Source organism: Micropterus dolomieu, linkage group LG22 (genome assembly GCF_021292245.1).
Source record: "Micropterus dolomieu isolate WLL.071019.BEF.003 ecotype Adirondacks linkage group LG22, ASM2129224v1, whole genome shotgun sequence".
Taxonomy (NCBI): domain Eukaryota; kingdom Metazoa; phylum Chordata; class Actinopteri; order Centrarchiformes; family Centrarchidae; genus Micropterus; species Micropterus dolomieu.
The window spans coordinates 927516-947947 of record NC_060171.1 but is presented as its reverse complement, the minus strand read 5'-3'; the positions used below and the strand labels follow the sequence as shown (position 1 = coordinate 947947).

The window sequence follows — 20432 nt, the reverse complement described above, 5'->3', positions numbered from 1 at the left end:
ATATGGCAATTTGGAATGAAGATGCAATTTGTCAGTAAAAAAGACCCAGGGGTGGACAACACATCATTAATCAGTCATGTTCCTCTGCTGTCTGAAAGATGCATTCAAAAAAAATATGTTGACATTTCCTTTCCCTTGTAACTGAAAAGCCTTCAGGTAATAGAGCAGAATCCATTTACAGCAGCAGAATTACAACACAGCGTAGTCAGGACTCTCTGTGTGTGTGTGTGTGTGTGTGTGTGTGTGTGTGTGTGTGTGTGTGTGTGTGTGTGTGTGTCAGCTGAACATTTTCCAAAACAAAAACATCACGCTGAACAAGAAGCACAAGAAAATATTCGGGTTTTCCTCCCTGAATGCCTGCCAGACACCAACTTGTCATTTGCTGTCACACACACACACACACACACACACACACACACACACACACACACACACCTGTGCTACTACCTCTAATTCCCTAATCAATCCCTGTGTGTATATACACCAGTCCATCTCCACCTACCTGTGGTCAGATAATCAATTGTGCATTCAGCAGCTGATCCGTTGCAGCACCAGTTGAGATAGATATGCAGAGCTTTTCAGTGTGAGAGGAGATCCCAGCGGAGCCTCTGCGGGAGGCGATTGAACACACAGTGGGGCTCCGGAGCAGGGTGGCAGAGGGTGGAGCAGTAAGAAGAACTACACTGAGAATGAGGAACATGGCTAATTAATGAAGAAGAAGATACGCATTCTTGACTGCATACATTTTTACTTTCCTTTTAATTATTTCAAATTAGAGGAACGCTGGTGATATTCTGTTTCTCTCATGTTTGTCAGACCAGCAGTGAACGTATCACCTAACGAGCCCTGAGTGTCTCACAGCCTGATGATTCTTCTTCCTCTGAGCCATGGAGCTCCATTGTTATCTAGAAAATATTAAAACCCATCAGTGAGCCTCACTGCTGCACTGGGTCACATGTTCCTTCATCACCATGAACACACTCTGACTCAGCCCGACTACACCGTCCTGCTCACTAGAGCATCACATGTGGATTCATCCTGCTGAAAATCGTCCATTTCCTCCTGTTTGATTTAAACCACAGTGAGCAGCTTTTTATGAAATGAAAAGCCATTTTGAACATGACATTATATTTGATTTCCATATAGTAAAGATGTACTTTGTCTGTTTTTTATGAGATTGTGTTGAAGGTATTTAAAGCAACATTATGTAAGATGTGTGTGTGTGGGGGGGTGTGTGCTATTTGTCACCCCTACCGTTTCAGAGTGTAATTCAATGCTCTCATAAATAATAATGCATTTATTATGATCATATTACGATCAAAAACTAGCAAGTCACCAAGCAAGGCTGAAAGAAGGCAGCTCAGCGTCTGTCTTGCCAATGTCCGGCAGCCCCTTGCTTGGTCTCTCTCTTTTGCTCTTGATGGCTTCTTCTGTCAATGTCAATATCCCCTTCTGTCTTTTTGCCTCTGCCATTAGATAACAATAAATCAATCGAGGATGCTGCAGGCTCGCCCCCTGCGCCACTCTCTGCCAGCAGCAGCATAATGTTGCTTGAAACTTGGGTGGTGAACTAGCTAACAAAGCTAGACCGCAACCGGCGCAAGAGCATTTCCTGTTACATTACCCCAGTGTTACATAGTGCAGAAGCTGGCACAGCGAGCCTGGAGTGGTAATGACAGACTCAATTAACCCCATTAAATAGGGTATATAGAATAAAAGGCCACTGCAAAATGTTTCACTGTATTGGGGGGTCCGGAAACCTGACCAGTATCTGGTGTGACCACCATCTGCCTCACGCAGTGCAACACATCTCCTTCACATAGGCGATCTTGGAGGTGAGGATGCTTGATGTGGAGGTGGTGGCTTCGAGGTTAAAGACACTGTTGAGAAATGTGCTAAATGACCAGAATTAAATGCAAATTGTAGCATTAAAAAACACATAATTATCACATTTATGTGTTTGAAACGTGGATCCAACAGGATCAAGGATATCTTTAGTATCCTAGAGAGGCAAGTCTTTATGCTGTCAGCACACAACTATCAAGCAGGATATTTATACATAGGCAATAAATAAATATGACATTAAAAAACATACACTAAAGCTATACACGGCCAGATGGAAGCAACTTGAACTCCTTTGATGGTGGATTGAATGGGGCCTTCTTCAAAGTCCTAACCACAAAGAAAAGCAAAAGGTCGTTCATGGCTGTGATTTTCACGCACAACTAGCACACTCTGATGATGCCTTGCAATCGATTTTTGTTTTTAAGGTTAAGTGACCCGTACCAGCTGACAAATGAGAATGTAAGAACAGATTCAATAAGCCATTTCATGAAAGTGGTGTCAACATTAAAACTCCAGCTTCCCACCTAAGGCCCAAAGATCAGCTGTGTAGTATGGACTTGAAGGCGACACAGACAGACACTATTAAAACACACACACACTGCTGACAGAAAATACCAATTTACCTGATATCAGAGCCAACGCAGTAGTCTCTATGCTCTCCCGCCTCTCCTTACACTCCCATTTCATTACTAGAGCCCTGAAAATGTTTCTGACGCTGAATCCAAATCACCTCTTCTCCTCTGTAATCAAAGGCTTTCCCGCTGGGCTCCCAGCCTCCTGTCAGAGAGGCTAATAATTCAGCGCAGCAGAGTCAGAGATACTCGCTCTGTACCCCCCTGAACTGCTGGATGTGCCAGTGTTGAGGCTTTATTGTTGCTCGGCATTTGCACACTGGCTTTGATCACAGACGTGGGCTGTATGGGAGCTGTGAGGCTGTGGCACTGCATTACATTTAGCTTTCACTGCTTTCCAACACAGAGCAAGGCATTAGCAAGGACGTACACTGTGTGCATTCACATCATTTAATTAAAAAGTATCAATACTTTCATGTAAAAACACACAAATTCAGCAACAGACAGCTGGATTTAGAAAGTATCAAATCAAAAAGCTCTTTGAAGGGAGTCAGTTCTTTCAGTTCCCAACCTGCTCTTCATTTGGTGCCACTTCTGCTTAGATTAGATTCAACTTTCTCATTATGCAGAGTGCAGGTACAGAGCTAATTAAATGCAGTTAGCATCTAACCAGAAATGCAGATTAGTGCAGTTAATGCTATGTACAGTGGAGTTACAATATACAGCTTTAATACAGTGAAATGTGAATATATTAAAAACATATAGACAGAGTTAGAGGATGGAGAGTGCAAATAAGGATGTATGAACAGCAATCTATGCATATGGGAAGTATGCAGAGTATTAGAACATGTACACAATAGGATATATATATACTGTGGGTTAATGTACAACTATTTTAAAACAGTGTAGGGGTTCAGTCTATGCAAAAAGATTTTCAAAAAATAAATAGCTGAAGTGTGCTCTAGGTGGTCAGCTGTCTCTTTAAGTCCACTAAGCTTTGTAAGTGCGGTGTCTCGTTGACCCCTTTCTCTTTGCCGATTACTGCAAACTCACATGTTAAATGTCTAAATAGAAGAATAATAAAACATTCTACTCTCGCTGCATGAATTCACATTTTTAGGTGAAGGTATGTGAATGTGTTAGCACAATATTCACTGCAGCAACTGTACAAAAAAGTGAGCGCATGAGTTCTTTAATTTGTGATTCACAGAAGAGGATTTGTGCACCAGCAATGAAGAATTTGAGAACTGTTGTGATTTTTGTGGTAGAGGGGGAAAGAAATCTACAAGGTTGCATTTTTTTCTCTGACTTTGAATTTACCAATGTGCATGTGACTATTTTCTACAACTACAAATTCCACTGTCACAGTGCTCAAGTTGTTTTGCACCAAAAATAATAATAATAAGAAAAAAACCCTTTCATACTCTGCTGCTGTTTTCATCTGTTCAGCTGGAGAGCTCAGAGTCTGCAGGAATCCAACAGAACACAGCGTGGTTTCAGCAGACTCCAACTTCTGCCGGTAACTTCAGGTGGAACTTTGTGTTTATTTATGCAGTTTGTATCGGCTGAATTCAACTCTCTAATGAAGGCATGGATCTATTCGGATGTTTATCAGCTCTGTGGTCCTGACACAGCTCTAATTATCGTTTATTCCTCACAGGATCTTTGATGTAAGTCCAACAGCGCCCCCAACATGTGAATCCTGCCATTACAACAACTAAGCAGAGCTGAAACGTGTCCTCAAGTCCATCTCTCCTTAAAAAGCCATTCAGTGTTGTTGAAATATCTGAGCCAGGTTCAGTTGGGAAGAAGATCCAAAGTGGATATTTCTTAAAAATGAAAAATGACATCTTGTCTTTGGATAATTAGTTTAACTGAAGATTTGCTAACGAAGGAGGAAGTCATGGTTTATTTATCACCATTTCAAAATCATCTTATTACATTAATCCCCTTACTTGATAAGTTCTCTATACTTTATGTAATTAAGCTAAGCCTTGTACCATTTTCCTGCTCTAAGATCAGCTAAAAGTCTTAAAAATAAAAAAACTTTAGTAAATAAACTGTAGTATACAGCTGTGCTTAGCTGATGTAAAGACAGATCTACATACGTAAATCTATATATTTATATTTGAGGCATTTCTGTTTTTTAGGCTAAACTGAAGGACACATTTTAGTTTTAGACCCTTTTAGATTGATTTTTTGCAAAGTGAGGATATTCAGAGTCTGTTCCCTCTTTGCACGGTTGTTTTGGTTAAAGCAGCAAGACTCAATTATCAACTACATCTGCAGCTGCCCTCAGCTTTACAGAGCTTTTGAGTGACTTCCAGCTCATTATTTTTCTGTCCAGTGCTCGCTCAGCGGCGTTTTCAGAGATGAAGCCGTTGAACGCGACCTGCTTGGCAGCAAACCGCAGACAGACTCCGTCAGAGAGCAGCTGGTGAACACAGTGGATTGTTCTCCCTCAGGAGCTGGCGGCGACCAAACACAGAATACTAGACTCACCTTCATCAGGTGACACAAACACGACTCCACATGAAGCATCATGTTGCTCTGTAGCTGCTGGATGTGGAAATAAGTTCAACATTTCAACTTTTACAAGTCGTCTCTGCTGCAGGTTTAAAGTTAAGCTAGTGAAGTTTATACTTTAGGGCAAATCCAGTGATTTAGTTATTCTTCCATGGAGTTTGGCGACTTAAAAGAGAAAGACAAGAGAGAAAAATCCCGGGTAAAAGTAAACATTTATGTAAGTGTGTGTATTTGCTTGAATAGTGGTATTTTAACAGGCACTCTGTAAAGTAGGAACCTTTCTAAATCTACTAAATGTAACTGATCTCCTGATTCAGACTCATTATTCAGTCACACACAACTCAGCAGCTGCTTCTCTTTGATGTAGCTTTTAATATCAGATTCTTTTTTTACATTTATCTTTTTAAAAATCATTCCCTCTAAGATTCATATTTTCTACTCAGACATAAATCTGAACCAGCGGATGAGTGCATTTTAAAAAAAGGACAGATTTCTAAAAACAGTCAACACAGGAAAAGATGAAAACACTGGCCCACTTCTTCTGCAGCGTGTCCTTAAATAGAACTCTGCAGACGACGACAACAACAAAGACCTGCTGCTGCGCATCATGAGGCGGCCCGGCAGGGAATGATGGGAAAGTCAACACACATCTGTGGCTTTATTCCAGCTTCCATTCTGGCTTTAAATCACCTCCTCAGTGTTCCTCAGCTTCTCACTGGAGACTCTCCAGAAAATCCTCCAGACACCTGCAAACTCCCCAGAGCAGAATCGTCTGAATAATAATATCCACACACACACACACACACACACACACACACACACGGGGGTTTGCTTCAGGTTGGTGGAGCTTCCTCCGTCAGTCATCCGGTTCGGTGACGCACTGCTCCACGATCTCCCTCAGGTTTGGGTTTTCCATGGCGGCCGCCACTCGCTCCTTGTCGTTGATCTGCTTGTTAACTGGAGACACAAACTTCACTGAGTAACTCCCAGCGGAACAGCAGCTTCACTGTTTCAGTGCTGCATTATTGCACAAATGGGCCAAAACTAAGGTTTTATTTATTGCTTTTTAAAGTGGATGTTCTGCGTGCAGATGAACTTTAGGCCTGTTTTATTTTTAGCCATGACTGCCTGTGCTGGAGGTCCATCATTAGTGTTAATGTGTGAAGAACCTGTCGCAGGTAATAAAGGCAAATGAGTCACATGAGTGGCCTAAAGGAAAGTTCAGTCGACTTTGAGATACTGCGTTATAGAACAAAGTGATGCAAAATATGGTAAAAATCATATTGTGATGATTTATTGCAGTATGACTCACGATTAGTGGGAATGATCATTTTTGCATCACTGTCATTTTCACAGAAAATAACTACTAAATCATGACGATGTCTGCATCAAAGAAACCGATTTCTTTCTCTGGAGAAGAGGATGTGTAAGCGGGTGTCTCTGCGGCACCGTTTTCAAAAAAACTTCAGCTTCTGCAATTTGGATGTTACTCTCGGCCACACTGCGATATCAATATTTCAATTAACTGTGCAGCCCTAACAAAAGATCATGATGTCACCTAAATGACTAGGATTAATCCTCTGTGGACAATCTCACCAGAAACTACCATAATGTCTTGATGAGCGACTTTTAAATCTTGAACGTGTGTTCAGAATGAGGCCGAAGCAGACTTTGGACAGCCGTGTTTCTTTTTCACCGTGTATGCAATTGCCCCGCCTCTAAAACGTGCTTTGCATTCAGTCTTAAGACACCTTTAGACTGCTAGCATGAAGAAAAACACAAGAATCAGCCTGTTAGATCATCGGTGGGGAACATGCCGTTACTTCAACCCTTTGTTTGTAAAACTGCATCAGACCGTTTGTTTAACCTCACTGACCCTTAAACACTAATGTTGACTTTGTTGAATTTCTAGCTGCAGAACACAGCACATCCAACATGTCTGAGAGAATTGCTTCAGTGGGAGGTTGTTTAATCTAAGCAAACACATTTTGTTTTAAATTGAAAAAAAAAATAAAAATAAGACACTTACTATCTTCCTCAGTAGAATGGGTTCCTTCTGAAATGTAAATTTCCAACTGAGAAAAGGAAAAAGAACTGATGTTAAAAGGCAGGTCGCACAGCGTTTTTCTTCTTTCTGGTGTTATTTTTTCAGATATTTGCTACATGCTTACTTAAAAGAGAAGAAACGTTTAGAGGAAGGCAGTTTGGACTGAAAACTGCAGAGTAAGAGAGAGAAAAGCGACACGTGCAGCTCAGAGAACAAACGCAATTAAGTAAACGGGTGGTGACGGTTCAAACGCTGAGACAAGAAACTGTTCACAGCGACACCAAACAATATAAATGTTTCGTAACAAAGCGTGTACGCTGGCAGGTTTAGGGGTTGTTTGTCCGGAAGAAAATATGTGTTCTGTGCGTCATCAGATTGTGTTTGTCCCGTTCCTGCTCAGCCGTAAAGAAATGGTTTTCTCAGTCTGATGTGAAAGAAGTCGACGTGCCTGCACAGAGCTCTCACCTCAAACCCATCCAACACCTTTGAAATGAACTTGAACACCGACTGCGAGCCAGACCGGATCACCCAACATCAGTGGGCAACCTAAACACTGTCCTTCTTTTCTTATTCTGGCACCTTTTAGATCACTTTAATCCCCTGATTTCTTGGTGTTTCGGTAGAGAAACTTTCTACCCCTCCGTGAAGATCAAACTGTCGCTCTGCATTACTTATAGCCCACTGATGTGACAGTGTTTAATGTCACCCAACAAAAAAATCTTTTAAAAGCTTGTATGACATCAAGGAAATAAAGATACCGCTTGATGTGACCTGTGTGTCTCTGCCTTTCTTAGCTCAGACTGCAGTGTGAAGCTGCGTCGTGTTGGCCGCGCTCTCTGCACCGAGCAGATGTTCAGCAGCTCCCTGATAGGAAACACTCCTCCAATCAAGAGGCTACTCATCTTTGTTTGTAGAGCCGCTTCAATGCTGCGGAGATGAAGCACGCAGCTCTCCACCTGCCTCCACACGCTCCGTTTGATGGTCGTCCAGGAAAACTCTTCTCTCTGTGACCCTTGACCTCTAAAAGTGGGACGAGAATTAACAGCTAATTAGCTGTTTTTAACGGGCTGACTGTGTTTCTGCCTCCCTGTTTCTCTGAGCTGTACTCTTTGAATTGTTAATGAAACAACAGCCCAGTTGCTCCAGAAGTCCCGTCTCTACCAACTCCCCCAACCTTCTTCTGTTGCCCGTGGGAGCGCTCGATTTGTTTGGTCGAGTCTTTAAACTTCTGTTCTGTGGGGTAAAACATGCTCGTGGAATTATGTAATCGCCACCAGCTAGTGACCATGTTTAACCTTCAACCAGTTCGTAACAACAGCTCATTTCCAAAACATACATTTAATCATTAAAAGATATAAAACCACTGGATGAAACCAGTTCACAAAAAACACCTAAAGGGATTTTCAGACTGAGCCGCACCCCTCTCAGGGGGTGCAGGAAGGCGCAGAGGAAGAGGCTTCAGGCAAAGACACTGTGTGAGGTGAAAGGGTGAATGCTGCTGATTTATCTGCTCACCAGCACAGTCAGCAGGCGAAGCTGCAGCTGATGGAGGAGGTCCTTTAAATCCCTTAGCACAGGTTACTGGAAAAACACACTCCTCTGACTTATAACTCAGTCAAATCCGGACACACGGACACTACACATCCTTTTAGATTCAGTGTGTCCGTGTTCATTACACACAAATCTGCTTAGAAAACCGGTGCTGCTCGTAGATAAGGCTGGGCCCAGATGCTCTGACTCTGAGGAGGATTTGCAGACAGACAGCTGATACAGAGTTTATTTGAAAGTAGAACGAGTGAAATATACTATATGGACAAAAGTACTGGGACACCTACACATTACTTTTATGACATCCAGAGCCATTCATATGGAGTTGGCCCCCCTTTGCAGCTGTAACAGCTTCCACTCTTCTGGCAAAGCTCTTCTACAAGATTTTGGAGTTTGTCTGAGGGAATTTTTGCCCGTTTATTAAGAAGAGAGACATTGTAGTTCGTCCCAAAGGTGTTCAATAGGGTTGAGGTCAAGTTCTTCTACACTAAAATGGGAAAGGCATTTCTTTATGGAGCTGGCTCCAGCCCCCCGCGACCCTGCACGGATAAGCAGGTATAGATAATGGATGGATGGCATTGTCATCTTAAGAGGCCAAACTGTTGTCTAAAAGTGTAAAACCGTACTATTAAGATTTGTCTTAACAAAAGACCACACCATGAAAAACCGGCCCCTAGCAAAGGTTTAAACTTCAGTGTGAAAGTAACCTACATACATGAGTAGAATCCAAACAGGAGCTGCTAACAGCTAATTCAGCTACTTTAACGGTGCTATTAAAATACAGGCTGAACACGTGGTGGGACAGCAGCCGACAGAGCGAGCTGTAGAAACACAGGGCTCAGCTGCTGCCCACAGCTCAGTGGACTCAGTGAATTCACAGCGAGGTTTTCGTCTGATACGGCCGCTGTTCAGCACACCGATGTACAGAAATGAGGACGGCGTCAAGTGAAAAGTAGATGATCTGCACGGCTAGCTGCCGACAGACGGTCACTGCTCTGCTACTCACCTTGTGTTTAAATGGCAAACATCGCTGCAGCTTCACTTGTAAGCACAGGCCTGCAGACACAAACACACACACCACATCACCGTCAGACACTGATCACAGATGATTAAAAGCAACATTTCAGAGCAGGAAAAATATCCAGCAGATGGAGGCGATTGTGTCAGACTGATGTCTGCTGGGGATTAGACAGAAAAAGAGAGAGCAGACATGGATGGCCAATATCAAGCATGCAAACTGAGTAATTAACACTCATTTGCAGGAGGACTTGGTGAAGGATAATAGATAATGTTTTTCCAAGAGAATGTGAATAACATTTTTATTAATCTTCTTGTCCTTCTGAATAATTCACAACACCCTGATTGTCATACAGTCAGTAAAGTACGCAGACACAGTAGCATGTTCCTAATTTACTGTGGCATGTTTCCCACATGTAGACGTTACTTGGGCGGGCCGCCCAGGTATTTTTGTGACCCATTTTTGCATTTTGCAGAGAAACACAAAGAGATGTTATCTGACATGGTGGATATTTTACAAGCACGGACCGGGTGAAGCGACAGTAAACACACAAGCGCAGATGTCATTCGTCAGATGCAACAAAATCCAGTTGTCATTTCACCCTTTGATATCATCAGTAACGGCGTGTTCACACTTAAAGCCAATCCAGCCTTTGCAACAATGCAAATTCATGCGAATTCGCTCCGGGCGTCGCAGAAGATGGGTTTGTTGCGACATTCGCCGGTTCGCTCAAGTTCAAATCTTTCAACTTTTAAGCGAGAAATTCGCTTGACGCTTTGTTGCGAAAGCCCATCAGCGGTGAGATTATCCGGACGTCACCGACCGCTTCACAGCGTTGTGTGGAGAGGACCAGGCAGAGCGGGGAAGTGTAGGACAAAGAGCCGGGAGCAGCGCTGCAGCTTTTGGACAAATAAACCCCCGTAGCTACACCGAGAAACGAATTTCGGCATCAGTTTGATCCGTTTATTGCAATTAAATCCCAGCAAAACTTTTACTTTGGGTTCATGTAGTAATCGCAGGTTGTGTTTATTCGAGTTATCGCCTTGTGTGCAGTTGTCCAGCGATAAAACCCCCACGAGGAGAGCGTTGCGAGGATTAAATTTGCTTCATGTGAACACACCTTAAAACTAATTATCTTCCTTAATGGTAAATCTACGGATTCATTTTTCTAGTCTCTAGAGAAGCAGCACGTGCTGCCATCTGAGCGAGGACGTGTTTTCACTAAACAGATTCTCAGAATGATTGCTGATAACAGTCGTTCAGCTCGAACCACTGGACGAATCTTTTGTAAATGTTTAAGCTGCGTCATGCTTTAATTATGTTCCCCACAGGAATACTTTCTTTCATTCACTGTGATACAGAGAGACGGCGGGCTGCACACGTTCTCCTCGGAGTTGCATCCATGTGTGGTTTCTGAATAGAAGACTACTGCTGTGCATTCGCTCATTTATTCATTCAGAGTGAGCCTGGAAACACTGCCCCCCCCCTTTTCTATTAATTCAATCGATTGTGAATCATGTTGTATAAATCCAAAGATGATGTGCATTGATTTGCCTGTTTCAGATTGTATTTTTTTCAGTTCTTGTATTTGACATTTTAAAAAGGTACAATTATCGGGAAAGAGAGATCCAAGATAACAATTAATTTTTTTTAAGTTTGTAAGGCCCTTTGGAACTGCCTCAGTGCAGGTTTGTGCTACATAAATAAAGTGAACTGCAGTCAAAAACCCACAGGAAGGAAATATGTATGTTTATCTAAACTGACCAGTGACCACATCACCACCTAACCACATTTAAGAGATAATACTATGCTAGATGCATTTTCTTCTGATCCCCATTAGGATCTATATGTACACACTTCATGTAAAACAATCTGTAATATCATAAATATAATTTACATACTGTACTGATGGTTTTTGATGTTATAAAATCTTTTAAATGACTCTAGTTTCCCCATCTTGGTTGTTTCATATTTTATTGTATCTTTCGATTTTGTGCCAGACTCCTTCTGAATTATACGTTTTTAAGTTTCCTTCAGTAACATTTCTTTTATTTATTTGGCATAGTCCTACTTGAACATTTTTGAGCTTTACTTTTTCTATCTTTATATATTTATGTTCATGTAAGCACCAAAATACCTCACATGTGAAAATGTCCCTGGCAATCAACCTGATTCTGAATGTGTTTAGATAATTATGATCATTTTCTGCAGAGTGCAGGTGGTTCTGTACAGGTTCCTGCATCGGTTCACTAACTCTTTGATCCTAAACGGGATCCTCATCATACCCTGACAAACACTGTATATCTGCTCTGTTTCCTGCTGCTGTCTTTTTCCATTTCCTCTGATAGATTTCTGTCTGTCTGATGTTTGAACGAGAATGAAGCCCTCCCCTCTTCCACCAAATCCTGTCATTTACCGTTTGATGATTTCAAACCACTGGTTCTGCTTTCAAACTCTTGAGGCTGCTGAAAATGGGCAGCAAAACGTCCTAAAATGGACGCAGGGATGTGGGTCGATCTGCTGGCAGCCGTGTTAAAAAGCTTCTGCTGGCAGCTGCAGGGCGTCTGAGTGAAGAACAGTGCAGCGGAACGCCAGCAGCCCCCTCTGGTCAGAAAATCATCTGCCGCATAAAATTCTTCCCTCCGGCACACGTTCGGAGTTAGAAGAGGCCGAGATATCTTCAGGGGAGCCGTCAATTAATTCTCAAATATTCATCCTATTAAGAAAAACCCCCAGAGGGAAGATCTGCCAGTTCATTCACACTCAAACTGAGAGTCTACCGGCTCCCAGCATGCACTGTGTGTGTATGGGCTCTACAATTAGAGCTGGACGTTACTTCTTCTTTTTCTATATTTCCATGTAACTGAACCACTAAAAGTCCTATATCAAAATATGGTAATTCACCTGTTCTCATGTTAATTGAAGTTAATATTATTCAAACCGTCCAGATGTTATGCTGCAAGCGTCCACACACACACACACTTCTGTGTACCGTTTTCTTTTCCTGCTTCAGGCCCTTTAATCTTAATGCAGCAGCATACAGTGACAACGTTCTTCCACCTTTGTGTCAACAGTTCCTGTTTCAGCATGACAGACGCAACAGTGAAGGCAGCGTTTTCTCCACTAGAAGGGCAACTTAGAGGGCAGTTATTCACAATTAAGACCATCCACCATCCAAGAGGACACTCTTCCTGTCACTAGGGCTGCACAATTAATCGAATAGTGATCGCGATTACGATTTTAGCTCCCCACAATTAAATGAACATGATAGACGGCGATATCGCCTTTTAAAATGTGTGCTCCGCTCATGGAAATCTCTGCTGCAGACCAAATCAAGCGCTTCCTGAACTTACAGCCAAGGGCGGCTGTGGCTCAGGAGGTATTGCGGGTTGGCCGTTAATCGGAAGGTCGGTATTCCGCCAGTGTATGAGTGAGAGTGAATGTTAGTTTCTGTTTGAGCACTTAGGCTCAGTGTATGAATAGATGTAGTGTAAAAGCGCTTTGAGTGGTCGAAAACAACAAGCGACTAGAAAGGCACTATACAAGAACGGAGCATTTACATTACAAGAATCAGTATAAGAAAAATAAAATATTTTTTATAATCATCATACAAAGCGGCCATACAGGAGTCACAGAACTACAATATAGGACTGGGAAAAATAATAATAATAAAGGAGTTGATTATCTTCTTGATTAGTTATTTAATATGTAAAATGTCCCAAGATGATGTTCTCAATTGTCTTGTTTTGTCCACAACCCCACAGATATTCAGTTTACTGTCATAGGAGTAATGAAACCAAAATGTTCACATAAGTTGGGATCAGAGAATTTGTCTAAAAAAAAAGAAAAAAAAGGAAAAAAAGAATAAACAAAGACTCAACCTTTTTAATTATTAAAATAGCTGGTGATTAATTTTATAGGTATTTACTAAATCAGTTATTCGATTAATAATTGCAAAAAACAAACAATGATTAAATTTAGCAGAAAAGTTAAATCATTAAAAGCTAGATGTCCCAAAAGGTCTCCACTAGACCTGAAAATCACCAAACTAAAAGCTTTTTGGGTCGTTACAAAGCATCAAAAGCAAATGTGCTTTGTGTAAACGATGCATAAAAATCATACAAAACACATCTTGAATCTGTTTACTGCAACTGAAAACCGTGTTTGGAACAAGCGGGTTCAGACAACAGAAATTATAATCTGGAAAATAAGTTCTATGTGACTCTTAAACTACTTAAGGTGTCTTTGAAAAACTGCTCGCTCATTATAAAACTGTCTGGATGGCTAAGATATACATGGCGAGTGAAAACTGCTGAGTGAAAAGACTAATGTGTGTTGTTCACCCTGCTGAGAGCCTGAACACAGGCGCAGAGTGCTGAGAATAAAACCCGTGAAGTGGTCTGTTCCAGCGCTGGACTTGTGCCCACTTCATATCTTGTAGCTAATGGACTCCGAATCCAATTAACTGTGTGCATATGTGCATGAATGGAAGCCAAGTTTTATATTTACCCTTCTGCCATCCAGTTAGCAGGGACATTATGTTTAAAAGAGCCAAAAATAACTGCACAGAAACTCAGACACAAGTCACACAGATTTCAATTTATGAAAAGCAAAGATGTGTTTTGTGTGTATAAAATTTTCTTCACGTTTCCATGATCCCACTTCTCGGACGGGATTACAGCTCGAGCGCAACGCTGTGATCCAGGAACTGATTCCTCTTATTCAGATTCACATTCTTGTCATTTCTCTGACTGAAACAGATTAGACTGATCACCCACAGTAATGAGGTGAAGGGTCAAGCTTTCAGCTGCAGTACTGAACTGTACTCGCTTCTAGTAGCAGTGCAGTAAACAAAAGGCCATAACGGTCGCTCATGTAATAAGAAATAAAGAGTACACTATTCCTCCTGAAGAAAAGTACCGTGATGATTCATATTCAGGTAATCTGACTTTCAACAAAAACACATAAATAAACTCTCCTGATACGGATCCCTCAAGTTTTATTTATCTTTTTATTCATTTTCACTGCGTGGGACTTTTTTTTTTTTTTCTTTACAGTGTAAACATGAATAAATCTACTCAAACCTGGACCCTCGACCAAACTTAGCAATACATTTATTTGAACAGAAACAGTGCTGCCTTGAACACCCAGTTGTGTTCGCAAGCGCTCTTCACTTAACTTCCTTTTTAATATGCAGTGTTTACATACATGTTGCTGCTGATCCTGTAACACCTCAACACGCCCCCCAAACCAGAGAAAACCTACATTAATATTTCTAGAAAACATCTTCAACCTGGAAACTGTAGCTAACGGGTGGAAAACGTTTCGAGATTGAACTAGTTTGGCATTTCTGTACGGCAATTTCTTGTTACTTTTCGAGTTTATCTGTCTAATATCAGCCGATTAATTAACCCTTTCATGCATGAATTGCATGTGTTTTTATTGCTCTTTAGGCATGCAAAATAAAAAAAATTTTAAAGACACATTTTTCAAGGACTTTTTTACATGTCCACTAAGGTGGACAGCATGCGCGTAAGGTTTTAACTTAAGAAATATTTATTTAACAAACCAATGAATAAAATTATATAGTATGTGAAAACTATATTTTTCAGGCTGTTAAACTAATGTGGTCACATATTTTAACATATTCTAATGCAGTTTAATGCAATGCAAAAACGCTGAAGCTCACTTCTGAGCTTATGCTTGCTGGCTATATTTTAAATACAATGAACTAGTATTTAATGATTATTTAATGTCCAATTTAGTGGACAGATGATTAATTGCAACTTCCTCCCAGCATAAAAATCAATACTTGAAAAGTTTAACAATTGTATTACTCCTCAGTTTTTACTCAATGTTACCAAATTGTATTTACCTGCAGGGTTCTCCTATAATTGGAGGAATGTCAAGATTCTGAGATGCACAGCATTTCCGATCATCCGTCGGCCATCTTGGTTTTGATGAATTTAAGTTGCAATTACAACGGCTTACCAGAGGGTGGCAGCGTATGGCATGACACACTAGCGTCCGCTATAGTGGCTGATACACAACTAGACCATCAGGACCTCTGCCCATTCAAGTAAATGTCTTTTGAATAGCTGTCCACTGTAGTGAGCACTATGCGTGAAAGGGTTAATTGCACAGGACTTGCGGTGGCGTTAATGTAAAGCTCTCTGTCAGGTCACAGCCTAGAGGCTGATGTTAGGTAACGTGCAGGTGATTTGAGCTGAAATGGTTGGACAGATGATTGATCAGCAGCCAATTTGATAATTAATCAAATCTCAAGTTGCTGGTTTTGTAATCTTCTGAGGGCAAACTAAATATCTTTAGGCTCTTCAGCTGGTCCTTTGGGAAACTGTGCATTTTTCACTATGTTCTAGGATTTTATAAACCAAGCGATTGAGAAAATTAGTTTTAATTTAAGTTTTAATTGATGATAAAATAATCGTTAGCTGCAGCTCCGCAGGTGATGTTAGCACGTTAGAAAAGGTAATACTGAAGTTAGTTCAGGGCTATAAAAACTCATGTGAGGGGTTATAACGCCTGGTTTTTTCAAACCTCTTGTGTTTTGTTTTTATTTCATTTTTAGTATTTTTTTTAACACCAAAGTTAAGTTTTCTTCTAATCCTCAAAGGAAATGTATAAAACTTGTTGTATTGTATGTACTACTGATTTTTGGGTGAATTATTCCTTTAAAAAGCATTATTGAGCAGTACTTTAATGTTAATGTTGAATAAAGTGACTCCCTGTAATGTAAAAAGGGTTGCTGGTAGTGAAAACATCTCCACTCCAACAGGAGTGCATTTTAATTCTAGTGATCTGACTACACCCTGAATGAAGCCTACAAACCGGTACGACGAGTCTGCCGTCATCTCGGTGTGTGTCAAGACCATCCAGACTCGCGTTCTGTTATCAGCTGAGTGACTCACCGATCAGAGTGGCCAGAGAGCAGTGGGGGACGGTTGGAGAGAACTTGATAATGATGAGGTACTCGTCCTCTCCGAGCTCCCGGACCTCCACGCATTTCTCCGTCACCACGTCCAGCTCCTCCAGGGTGTTGGGCTTCTCCGGGTCCCGGATCGATCGAATCACATCTGACAAAAGAAGGCAGGAAAAAAGATGCGCCGTGGTTTAGTACAACTACTACAAAGTAGTTTAAAGTGAGTTTAGTTTTCTATGAATCCAAAATAAACCCAAAACATCTGCAGGATTTGCATTGTGTGATGAAATTCCTTTTTTGGTTTCACCGAACGACAAGTGAATTTTGAAATACAGCAACTTAAAATGAATTCATTGCATCAAAACAAAACAAAACTACGATTTATGGATTGGATAGACAGTTCTAATGTTACAGTTTTTAGATTTAATAAAAAAATAACAGGATACATCAGTTGTAGTCGCTCTACATGTTGCTCACAAACCAAACTCCATTCAGAAAATAATTACTTTATTTGGAGTTCCGTTCAAGTACTAATCCCAAAAGCTGACATTCGTCCAAACACACCAAACTTCATGTCACTCCACTCAGAAAGAATAAATCATTTATTTATGTTTACGCCTGCAGTGAGGGCAACCTGCCATAACCCCCCCTCCTTATTGAAAAAGTACAAAATATACAAACAAGTTAGGGAATGGGTATACATCCAACAGAAAATGAAGAAATGATATTATAGCACACATGAACATAGCAGCAGACAATGTAAGTAATAAACTGAAAGACCGAGATCAGGATAATATAAGTAAACAGATAATAATAAAGTAGAGATATTTTATTTAAAAAAAAACAATCAAAAAACTAAGTAAATAAAAACAGTCACAGTGGGGGAATAAGTATTTAACACGTCAACATTTTGTTCAGTAAAGATATTTCCAGTGAGCCTATACACATGTGGATTTCTTGAGTTAATACCAAACATTAAAGACCACAAATAAACTTATGTGCAATAAAGTGGAATGACGCAGGAAAAGAATACTGGACTGGCAAGGAGAGTCCAGGAAGCAGCTGAAATCCATCAGTAGTTAGTAGAAAGTCATTTTACCTCCTATCAGGCAAAGTGTTATCAGCTGGGTTAGTAGAGCGATGGTCTACAAAAAGGCTTTTTGTTATCAAGGTGTCACACAAGAAACATCTCATGATGGGTAAAAGCCAAGAGCATTGATGGAATCGGATAGATGTATTTCAAAACTTCTGAATCTTCCAGTAAGCACCACTGGGGCCATCATCCGCAAGCGTAAGCTCCATCACTCATTCATCAACCGGCCACGCACGGGAGCTCCTCGCAAGCCAATGAAATACTGGCAGGGTGTGGTCTGGTACCATGAGAGCAAGATGGAACTTTTGATTCTGCACACCATGTTTGGAGAAGAAATGGCACTGCACTTCACCCTAAAAACACAACACCGACAGTGACGTTTGGAGGTGGAAGCGTCATGGTGTGGTGCTGTTTTTAAATCGCATGGTACTGGCAGACTTCAGATAACTAAAGAATGGAGTAATTTCTTCTTACAGGAGGCGTCTGGAAGCTGATTTCAAACCAAGGCTTCTCCACTAAGTATTAAATAAAATTAAGTTGGTGTGTTCAACACTTTTTTTCTCCTGTGTCATTCCTCTTTTTTTTTTTTATGGTCTTCAATGTTTTGATTTATGTATGTGTGGATTGCTTGAGTTAATACTGAAGCCTGGTGAAAGTTTCATGTACAACCCCAGTTCCAATGAAGCCGGGACGTTGTGTAAAACGTAAATAAAACCAGAATACAATCATTTACAAATATATTATTATTAATATTCAGTTTAACACACTATAAAGACAAGATATTTAATGTTAAAACTGAAACTTGTTTTTTGCAAATATTCACTCACTTTGAATTTGATGCCTGCACCACGTTCCAAATAAAGCTGAGACAGGGACTAGAGACTGAGGAATGCTCAAAAACAGCTGTTTGGAAATTTCCACAGGTGAACAGGTTAATTGGAAACAGGTGAGTCATGATTGGGTATAAAAGGTGCATCCCAGAAACAGTTTCAGAACAACGTTTCTCAACGTGCAACTGCAAGGAATTTAGGGATTTCATCATTTAAGGTCCATAACATCATCAAAAGATTCAGAGAATCTGGATAAATCTCTGCACATAAGCAGCAAGACCGTGACCTTCGACCCCTCTGGGCACTGCATTAAAAACAGACATCAGTGTGTAAAGGATATTACCACACGGGCTCAGGAACACTTCAGGAAACCAGAGTCAGTTCACACAATCAACACGTGCGAGTTAAAACTCTACCATGCAAAGTGAAAGCCACATAACAACACCCTGAAACGCCGCCGGCTTCTCTGAGATGGACTGACGCAAAGTGGAAAAGTGTGCTGTGGTCTGACGAGTCCACATTTTGGACATTATGGACGTCGTGTCCTCCGGGCCAAAGAGGAAAAGGAAAATCCGGCTTGTAATCAGCACAAAGTTGAAACGCCAGCGTCTGTGATGGTATGGGGGGGTGTTAGTGCCCATGCACATCTGTGAAGGCACCATTAATGCTGAAAGGTACATGGTTCACTGTTGAGCAACTGAAGTTGGACATCAAGCAAGAATGAGAAAGAATTCCAGATACAAAGCTTCAACAGTTAGTGTCCTCAGTTCCCAAACATTTATAGTTAAAGGAAAAGTGATATAACACAGCGGTAAACATGCATCAGTTTGAACATTAAATGTCTTTGTGGTGCATTCAATTGAACATGGGTTGAAAAGGATTTGCAAATCATTGTATTGATGTTTGTATTGATGTTTTACACAAAGTCCCAACTTCATTGGAAATATGTTCACTAAACAAAATGTTGATGTGTTATTTATGTATTTATTTCCCCTGCTGTAAGTGCAGAAGATGAGGACAAGAGAGGAAGATGAGACATTAACAAAGCGAGGACTGAACAAGTTTTTTGCCTTTCTGGTCCTTTTGTTCATGGCTTTCAGCGCCTTGAAGTAGTTGGTAAAAGAACATGAACACAGTAAAAGAGGGAGTACTGCCTTTCAACTTGCAAGTATTTGTGGTATTTACCCAAAAGAATTACAATTACAACGCGTGCGTCCAAATTATCCATAAAAAATAATAATATTGGATACAAAAGAAGGTATCTCTAATTTTTAAGGGCAACCAATCACGGACATTAGACCAAAAAGAAGCCTTTTATTTTCATTTAACTTCTCTTACGGTCTAAAATAAATAAATAAAAACACCCCACACATCATTTTGATTAAAATCTGGCGCCGTTTGTGAAACAAGTTCGTTATTTTAGCCGAGCTGTGTGACGGTCCGACGAGCGGCCAGTACACTTAAAAAGCCCCCATTTTTGAATAGAGTCTGGTGTACAGTTTTCTCACTTGCACAAACCCAAATCTCTCTCTCACATAAGCTCGTTAATGACATTAAAGTTCCCTGCAGCTCCAGGGGTCACTCACCGTAAACTTCCAGCGCTTTCTCCTCCATCTTCTGAGTCTTCAGCGCATTCCTGTTGTCGCTAAGTCCCGAAAACTGTAAAACCTTGGTGACAGTTAACGACACAAGGCTGAACACTACTGCCATTCTGCAGAAGACGCCATAGTAGAAAGGGACAGACTGACTTTGGAGACGCTGACAGCAGCTTTAGCGGATCTTTATCTTCATGCGTAAAGAACAAACAGCTTCACACCAGACTTCACTGCAAATACACGGAGTTTACAGATCAGTTCCGCTTCCTCTATTCTGCTCACAGGGAAAAGCAATCGATCACCCAGCTGTGATTTATTTTTTTTTTTTTAATCTTATTATTATTATTATTAGTTTTGCAGAACCAGACACCCTTTTCCAGGAAAAACCCCAAATGACTCAGGAATATCTCCTCAACCA

The 20432-nt window shown here is 40.8% G+C and overlaps 1 protein-coding gene across 2 annotated transcripts; it reads right to left on the bottom strand.

Annotated features, from left to right (window-relative positions):
• Nucleotides 1–399: 399 nt before the first annotated feature.
• Nucleotides 400–20264, bottom strand: ciao2a (cytosolic iron-sulfur assembly component 2A). 2 transcript variants are annotated; one of them, XR_006822918.1, is made up of 6 exons: nt 20006–20264; nt 16486–16650; nt 9545–9594; nt 6973–7018; nt 5734–5900; nt 400–435 (listed from the first exon to the last, which is right to left on the bottom strand). XR_006822918.1 is itself a non-coding variant. In XM_046038491.1 (5 exons), exons 1-5 carry the CDS (start codon nt 20127–20129, stop codon nt 5800–5802), a joined length of 486 nt encoding a protein of 161 aa, XP_045894447.1. In that variant the 5' UTR covers nt 20130–20264; the 3' UTR covers nt 5296–5799. The 2 variants fall into 2 exon arrangements, 1 of the variants encoding a protein (XP_045894447.1); XM_046038491.1 differs by lacking the exon at nt 400–435 and having other exon boundaries at nt 5296–5900.
• Nucleotides 20265–20432: the final 168 nt, after the last annotated feature.